Source organism: Stereum hirsutum (assembly GCF_000264905.1).
Source record: "Stereum hirsutum FP-91666 SS1 unplaced genomic scaffold STEHIscaffold_3, whole genome shotgun sequence".
NCBI lineage: Eukaryota > Fungi > Basidiomycota > Agaricomycetes > Russulales > Stereaceae > Stereum > Stereum hirsutum.
Genome location: NW_006763133.1, coordinates 153030 through 162017, shown reverse-complemented (window position 1 = coordinate 162017; position 8988 = coordinate 153030). Strand labels below are relative to the sequence as shown.

General features: G+C 53.3%; 1 protein-coding gene across 1 annotated transcript; it reads left to right on the top strand.

Moving 5' to 3' along the window:
* Positions 1 to 1671: 1671 nt before the first annotated feature.
* Positions 1672 to 8850, top strand: STEHIDRAFT_165928 (uncharacterized protein; the record flags this gene model as incomplete). The annotated part of the gene is made up of 13 exons (XM_007300622.1): positions 1672 to 1735; positions 1798 to 2583; positions 2668 to 2862; positions 2922 to 3068; positions 3123 to 3269; positions 3335 to 3508; positions 3573 to 3740; positions 3801 to 3938; positions 4013 to 5137; positions 5214 to 6628; positions 6711 to 8330; positions 8422 to 8496; positions 8559 to 8850. The coding sequence occupies 13 exons, from the start codon at positions 1672 to 1674 to the stop codon at positions 8679 to 8681; spliced, it is 6177 nt and encodes a 2058-aa protein (XP_007300684.1). The 3' UTR covers positions 8682 to 8850.
* Positions 8851 to 8988: the final 138 nt, after the last annotated feature.

Below are 8988 nucleotides of genomic sequence, written 5' to 3'. Positions count from 1 at the left end.
CCCAGGTGCCACTTCGACGATGGAGATGTGGGATGGATAGAGGGATAGACACGTGACCAGTCATGTGGTAGGCACGTGATGGCATGTGACCTTGTGGTCGTGATGTAGGGACATGTGATCAGGTCTGGAATGTTCTAGAATAGTCTTGTGCATGTTGACTCAGCGGTTTGTACCCATTGTGCCCATTGCTGGACCCACTGGATATCCATGAAGGATTCCTGTAGTGTTCACTCGTAGTGTACAGTGAGGGTGTGCCCTAAAGGGTCAGCTCAGGATGTATATAAGAACCACCTGTATCGTAGAATAGTTCCCTAACTCGATCTCCTTTGCTTCTCGTCATACTCAGTGTGACCTTGTGTCCTGGTGTATCCAGCCCCAAGCCCACGGTCTCAGTTCACCCACATTCTCTCTGGGCTAGTGCCCCTAGGACAAGCGCTCCTAGTACTCACATTCGTACGCCGACACCCTCAGCTACAGGGTTAGGCTTGGTTTGGGTTTGGTTAGGGTTTGGCTATAGGTGACGCCTTAGGTTTAGGACCAGGCTACCTTAGCACAAGGAGTCCGGGAGTCCGGGAGTCCGTGATAGACGCGTAATTGTAAAGGTCATCATGGTATTGTCAACACGTCATGACATCATGAGAGTTCATGAATGAGCCAGGAAAGGGAAAAGAAAAAAAGAAAAAGAAATGAGTGTCGCGAGTGTGGCGAGACATGCGAAAGAAAAGAAAAGAAATTGTCCATAAATGATTGTTCCTAATATAGAGGTTATCATGGTATCGTAAGCACATTGTGATGTCATGAGGGTTTGTGATGGGAAAGTGAATGAGTCAGGAAAAGGGAAAGGAAAAGAAAATGAGTGTGGCGAGTGTGGCAAGACATGCAAAAGAAAAGAAAATGAATTTTCCATAAATGGCTGTTCCTAATATCTAATCAACTTTACCCTACCTTTACCACTACATCTTCCAGAAAGGCCGCTTCATGTGTGTTAACGAGAAGCTCAATAGAGACAAAGACAACTGGATGCCCGCCATCACCAATATCCTCATCAGCCACGAGTACAACTTTGTCCTTAAGCCTAGACCAAGCCCAGACAAGCCCAGCCTCACCACATTTTCGCACAAAAACATGAGGCAACTTCAGCTTACGCAGCCCTTTCTCACACTCACCATGTGGCCTCCATGAGGTTCTCATGCTATCAGTGATGATCTGATTACGAGCAAATAAGGACAAGCAAGGATGGAATATATAAGGATGTGGGGATTTTTTTCTCTTGCGAGGCCTTTTTCCCCCTTGGAGATATCAGCAACTTTCTGGGATTTTTTTTCTCTTTTCTTGGATTTCTGGAACATCAAGACAAGGACAGCAGCATACCAGCATACCAGCATTCTAGGAACTTGATTCCAAGATCTCAAGTTCAAGCCCACAAAAGAGATACCCAAAACCACCAGGTGAAGAGGAAATCAAGCAAAGGGAAGAAGAAGAGTTACTTTTTTTTTTGGACAAAGGTCCGTAGCTTGCATTTTTGCAGGAAGCGATGCTAGTTTTTCAGCCAGTTTACAGTATCCACATGCAAACCCAAGCTTATTCCAGTTTTTGCTCCAGAAATCCACAAGAAGAAGCAGAAACAGCACCCAAGGACAAGCACAAACAGGAAAGATAAACAAGCAAGCCATGAGCCTAAACCAAAGGAAAACCAGATCAGCAACCAGGAAATCAGAGAGATACAACCAGCCAAGTAATTCACCATCCCACCTTGTTAACACCCGTTCAAACAAGCTGATGAACACCGGTCAGCAGTCAATCAAGCTCTCAATCAACCATCAGTGGCAGCCAACTTCAAGATCCCGGCCAATCCATCCACGGCGCTTCCTACACCCCCGCTTTCGGGTCCCGATTCTGTAGAGCCACCGGAGCGAGCACAGGACGAGACGCTCAAGACCAGCGGGAACGAGGAGGACGAGACAGAGGAGGAACTCGAAGAGGGAGACGACGCGAAAGAGGATGAAGACGAGGAGCGCTCCCCGTCGGCCCGGAATTCCCCAGCGCCAGAGGACGCGATCATCGTCCACAAACGACCTTTCCGCCAACACACCGACGTCGAGCACACCCACACCGCCCCTTCATCTTCATCTTCGCGTTCTCCAACTCCCGCAAACAATCATGCATCTTCATCGATCTCATCTGTATCAGCCTCTCGTCCAGCGTCCAGCTCCCACGCACACTCACGCGCCACACGATCCCGCACCCGCCTCAATTCACGTCCCTCGAAATACCGCCGTCGCCCATACGTAGAGGTCTCGACGTGGAAGGCGATCCAGCAAGAGCGAGTGCGCGAGGCTCGACTACGACGGCAGGCTGCTGCCCTACAGGCGATACGCTCCACTCGGTCTGTTTCTGCTTCCGTCGACAGGGGCTTTAGTGGGAGGGAGTCCGCTCCTCCAGCCCCCGCTAATCCTCAAGATGTACCTACGGAACCAATCGTGCCTGATGGTGAACACGCAGAAGAGCATGCACAACAATTCGACCCGGACTCGGAACCAGGGAGGAAGGAACAAAGGCACGGCGCTGAGCATCCCGATCTTGGTGCGTTTTCCTCTATGCGGTACACAGTATGTGCGCATCGGTCTCATGCTAACAATTCTGCGGTGCGATGGTATGGGCATGTAGACAATGACCGCGCCGACACCTTGACCCCGGCTGCTCGTATCTCGCATCTATCTACACCTGTTCCGGAAGGCGACGCACCTCTTTCTGTCCTGCGGTCAGGACGTCCGCGTCTTGCCCAGCAAACTTATCCAGACTGTTTGTCGGATGACATTCATGACGAGGATGTGGATGGTGAAGACGGAGATGAAATAACTCGTACGTTTTTTCCGTTATTCCTTCTCTTATACCCAACCGTTGACGGCTTGATCTTGCAGCGCGTATCTTCACTCTTTCGGAAGCTTCTCCACCGTCTCTTTCCTTTCTCCGCTCAGGACGGACGCGTCGTGTTCAACAATTGCATGCGGAGAGTTCATCGGATGAAGAGCATGACCAGAATGCTGAAGATGAAGCTGGAACAAGCGGTATGTTCATATTCTTGACACTCATCTCTACCACTGACGGCTGGAACTTACTAGCGCGTATCTCAACTCCTTCGGAAGCTTCACCACCGCCTCATTCTTTTCTCCGTTCAGGACGGAAGCGTCTGGTACCTCAAGCGCATGCGCCGAACTCGATGGATGACGAGCATGACCAGGACGTGCAAGATGAAGATGGATCAACCCGTATGTTTTTTTATTCATCATTTTGTACCGTGCCAGTCACTGCGTCTAACGATCCGCGCATGTAGAACACGACACCGTCAACGGCACGACTCCAGAAGCGCAAATCTCATCTCCAGAAACGGAACCTCCACTTTCTTGCCTACGTTCAGGCCGGACTCGGACTCGGACGCGTACTATCCGACAAACGTACCCGGAGAGCTCGCCGGACGAGGATATTGAAGATGAACATGGCACAACTGGTATGCTTCTCTTTCATTCTTCTTCCCCTTGTTCTTTGCTTCGTCTAACGGTATGGGTGTATAGACCATGATCATGATCTTGTCGACGAGACGAGTTTGGGGGCGCATATCTCAGATACATTGACTTTCATGGCCTCGACACCTTTTTCTTTCCTGCGATCGGGACGAAGGCGTACTATCCGACAAATACGAGTGGAGAGCTCGTCGGGCGAAGACGACGACAACATAACTCGTATGCTCATGCTCTTGTTATCCATTTTTAATACCCCACCGTTGACCGCTCGTATCTCAGCTCCTCCGGAAGACGAACAACCTCGTTCATACCTGCGCTCAGGACGGAGGCGTTCGGAAAAGTTAACGTGTCCGGAGAGCTCGTCGGATGATGGAGATGACGAAGACGCTCAAGACGAAGAAGAAGTTGAAATGACTCGTGCGTTCAGCTCTTCGTTGAGCTTCGCTATTTCACGTTAATTGCCTAACTAACGCTATTCCGTCTCGTCGTAGCTTCTACTTCTACCACACCCACACCTCCGACACGAAACAGTCCAAGTCCCAGCGCCAGCCCCGACCCCAACCCCAACCCCAACCCCAACCACAACCCCGCACCTTCTCCATCTCAGCCTCCTCGTCTCCGTCGATTTTCAACTTCCCGTCTAACCGCGTATCTCCGTGATGAGCACCATAAAGCGAACGCGAACGCAGGAAGGGTCACTCGTGGAGCGGGAGCGAGAGAAGGAGAAAGAGAAGGAGAAAGCGATGATGGGGATTGGGTGAGTTTTGATAGCGACGAGTGCGATATTTGGGGTGTCGATGGAAGGGGGAATGGGGATAGGGATGATGTCGCGGAGGGGGGTGGGAATGTGAATGAAGATGAGGGCGCGGAGCTTGATGAGGGTAACGTCGTGGAGCGAGATGGGGATATGGCTGGCGGTGGGGCCGCGGATGAGGAGGTAGAGGCAGAGGTAGAAGCAGAGGAAGGGGAAGCGGCGATCGTAACAGAGCAGGATGGACGAATCGAAATGCAGGGACAGGTCGGAGCGGGAGTAGAAGCCGAAGCCGAAGTCGAAGCCGTGGAGGAGGGCGAAGTCACCGAAAACGACAGAGACGAGCTCAAAGAAGACATGATCCAGGAAGAGGAAAAGGGCGAGGAGGGCGAAATCATCGTCGAAGGAGGCGAGATCGAAGATTATGGAACGAACGAGCATGCCGGTGCTGGAATGGCGGAAGATGGCGAGGTCACCGAATGGGACGGGCGCGGGTATAAATATCATGATGGGGAGATGCTGAACGCCGGGCAGGGTCCGAATCCGGGTGAAGATGGAAGTGGGATCGTGGATGTGAGTGGCGTGCCGAGGGAGGTGGAGGACGGGGAGCTGGTCGATGACGACGAGGAGGCTATAGTGGGTCCTGCACTGGGTGTGGGTACGAAGGCCAGTGGTGTCGTGCGACCGAACCCAGACAATGCATCAGCATCCGGGTTGGAAGAAGGCGAAGTTGTTGATTTACGTCAGGATGAGGAGCAAGTACAAGTGGCGGACGAGGAAGTGGACATGGAGTTGGATTCAGACGGAGAGGGATATGTATATGGACGGATAGGGACGATTCATGCTTTGCCGCATGAAGCAGGAGGTGGGTTTCTGCATCTGGTCATAGCTTTGTTCTTCTCACAAGGCTTATTGTTCTCGTTTCGGCCTTTGTCGTGTAGGTATATATATGCCTGTCGCGCATGCATCGGCCTCTACCGCCATAGCCATATTACCCCCAATGCCAACTTCAACCTCGACGGCCACAGTGCCACCAGCTTCGACTGTATCTACCGGAGAACTCTCGAAGTCCAAACGGAAGCGGAAGCGCGGCAAGCATAAACGAAGACATAATCACGGCCCCGCCATTTCCCCTGCCACACCCACAAGCATATCCTCTCCCCAGCGTCCCCCCACGACGTCCACCTCCTCTCCCACTTCTACGTCCCTCGCGCATCCCATACACCCGAATCCGGACCGTGTGGCCCAGCCGATTACGCCACCCACCAACAAACCAAATCTCCTCCATCCCTCACTGCCCAGTAAACCCACCTTTGAACCGACGACATTCTACGACCCTCGTTCTCGCGTCATCCCTCCGAGGCCACGTCCGATACCTTATGAGTTGTCGGATGAGGTGCCGGTTGGAGGTGTTTCGGAGGTGAAGGGAGGTACGGCTACGACTACTACGACTACCACCAGGACCGACGCACTCCATGCACATTCATCGACGAGCGAGCCTTTCGTTAGGTCGGATGCTAACGCCACGACTTCCTCTGCGGCTCGAATTCAGGCTCAGGCTGGGATAACATCACCTCCATTCTCGTCGACGCCCATACAGAGACCAGACCCACTGCCCACCAATCCTCAGCTTCCAACCTCAGGCCCGTCTCAACAACCGCGCCCTTCGCTAGCTGTCGCCGTTGACTCACCTTCAGAAGCGGAACAAGATGTAGAAGCTCCGTCGCGAGATTCGTTCCCTGGTTCGCGCTTCCCGAGAGTGAGGGGGCAGTCTGTTCCCCTGCTTTCTGCCGTAAAGTCCACACCACCGCCACCGCCTACGCCCACACCTACTCAACACCTGCCGCAGCGACGAGATGAAAAACGATTAGTTCACTCGCCTTTCCCATCCCTTCCCCCAGTCCCATCTCCGGTGTTTCCTTACGACCTCGTCCCACAAAAAGCAGGACGACCCGTTCGACCGGCGTGCGTTCGTCCCGATCCTGGTCCTACCGACAACCACAATCAACGGCAGAGGCAGAGGCAGAGGCAGTTGGAAGTGCGGGATGAAGTATTCGATGGGTTATGTGGGAGGGTTGAGGTTCCGCTGAGACGTGAGGAGAGAACGAACGAGACGGAGGTGTTTAGGTTGAGGCATGATATGAGGTTCTTGGGGAGGTATCTTGAGCGGTCTTCTTTGCCTTTGTTCTTCCCCGAGGAGGAGGAGGAGGAGGTTAGGAGGAAAGGATCGGTACGAGTGGAGCAGAAGAAGACGGTGACGGGGGCGTATGTGGATATGATGAGGGGATTGTTTGGGGACGTGGGGTTCGAGAGGGCGATGGGGAGGAAGCCGGCTCAGAGGGATGTGGCGGTGAAGGTATGTTGAAGTGGCACTTGGGTCTGATGGAGGGTGGCCATGCTGACTGGATTGGTTCGTGCATGATTGTTTTTTTGTATAGGTGGAGGAGGACGAATCCTCAATTCCGACGGTTTTGGTCTCTCGTTCTATATCTCCCTCTTCGGACAACGAATATTACTCCCACGACGACGACGACGACGGCGACGGCGACGGCGACGAAAACGAACTCCACGGCGACCACCTCAACCCTTTCCTCCCCGCTCCCCCTACTTCCACTTCCACGCCATACGCCACGACGCCTATCCCTCCCTTCGAACCTAAAATCAACAGGAAGCCCAGCACAATCTCCGCCGTCGTCAACGCCGCTCTCGCCACTCAACGCCACGCTTCCTCTTCGACTTCGACCCTTCATGCCAAGGAGGAGCGTCTGCGGAAACGTGCACTTCGTCGTCCATGCAATGTCCCTCCACGTCCTCGCACTCCCACGCCCTTTTTGCCAGACGACTTCGATCCCGGTGCTAGCGTCGGCGTCATGGCAAGTCCTGCTAGCGTAGTACAACTTGACTCAGTGGTAGAACTGTCATCAATACCTCAGACGGACGCGGATTCGGAGAACACTGGGACGCGCGAGTTCGAGGCTTCGATATCTTGGTATGAACCTTCGATAGTTCAGGTTCAAGTACCGACGTCCAGGAAACGCAAGTTTGGCGATATTTCTGGCCAGGCCGTCGACCGTGCAGTACCCGCAACCACGACGAATCCCACCGATTTCGCTGTGAAACGTTTATTACAGGTCCCTGCTTCGCTCGATTCGAAGATCAAGGTGCATAATGAGCGGGTTCGCGTACGAGAGGCCGAGGCGGAAGATAAAGAGGAGCGGGCGGCGAAGAGGAGACGGGTCGGGGGTGAGACGATGGTGGAAGAGGAGGGAATGAAGGGTGGGGTGGGGTTGAGATCGGGCGTGGAAGGTTCGTTTGGCACGGGGTCCGAGGTGTTGGACGTTGTGAGCGAGTCGGGAAGACTCGATGTCGATGTTGATGTCAATAGGTTGGGGGAGGAGCTAGAGCAGGAGAGAACAGAGCTCATGCCTCTTCCTCTGAAGCTGGGCTTTCTCACCTTCTCGACGTCGGCCACGAGCACGATACCGCCGCCAGCCCCGATTCCGGACAGAGCTGCGATTCACGGCCCAATGCTTCCCAAGGCTCCTCTACCGCCACAAGTTCCGACGACTACAACTGTTCCGACCCATTCGAAGGATCGAGTCCCAAGCATTGCATCTCGTACATCTCCTCAGTCCACTGCGGCAATTTCGTCCGTCACCCCGTCCATCTCGAGGCGGAAGAAAGAACCTAAGCCGAAACCGTTCAGCCTCAAGAGCTTAGAAGGCGATAATTCTGCGTTCGGCTCTGGTGTGGAACTCCGGAGGGGAAAGGGAGGGAGGCCGAGGACAGTACCTGCACTGGAGACGACGCAAGCGACATCAAAGGGAAGGAATACTGTTGCCCAGGCCGTACGTTCTTCGACGACGAGTAAGGACGCTGCCACGAGGCCACCGTCTGATGTCGGTGCGCCTTCTGGCTCAACATCAACCTCGGTCATCGGGCCCGGATTCATACCAGCACCATCGACAATTCCGTTACCGGTAGAGCAAGAAGAGGTCGAGGAGTGGGTGAGTGTCTTGCAGAGGCTGGTGAAGGGGAAGGTCACCATCAGCCAAGAGGTACGTTCAGTTTCCCTTCTTGCCGAAGTTCAAACAATGCCTCGGCATGAGACTAATTGACTGGGTTTTGCTTGATTCCATGTGTGGTTAGGGCATGTTGAACGCGAGCATCGTGCTGACACAGATAGAGAGCTTAAAGAATGGGCTTGGGGTCGATGTTTTGCAGGTACGTCCTCTTTCTCAAACGCACTCTTACACTTCAACGTTCGACTGACCGTGTCGGAGCAGTCCACAAACCTCGGAACGATCATCCGCGTACTCGGCACGTCGAAAAATAATATTCCTTTTGGAGACCCGTACGCTCTTTGTGAGAGGGGTCAGGTATTGGCGCTAGCATGGGGACTTGGATAAATTGTGGAGGAATGGACGGGTCAGCGGTGAACAGTGTATCTAGATGATGTGACCAGTTGCTGGTGAATTGGAACGAGGGGATTCAGAGCAGAAAAGGATAATTTGATATTTTCCTCGGTCGTCTGTATGGCCACCCGCGACTTTTGCAGATGCTTGTAGCTTGATTATCACAGTAACAAACTGTAATTCAACACAAGTGAGCACAAGTTTTGGAGAAGGACGTTGACAAGAATGGCTACCAGCCCAAAAAAAGGAAGCACAAAATGAAAAGCGGGTGGGGTGACGTCAGAACCCCTAATCCATCGTA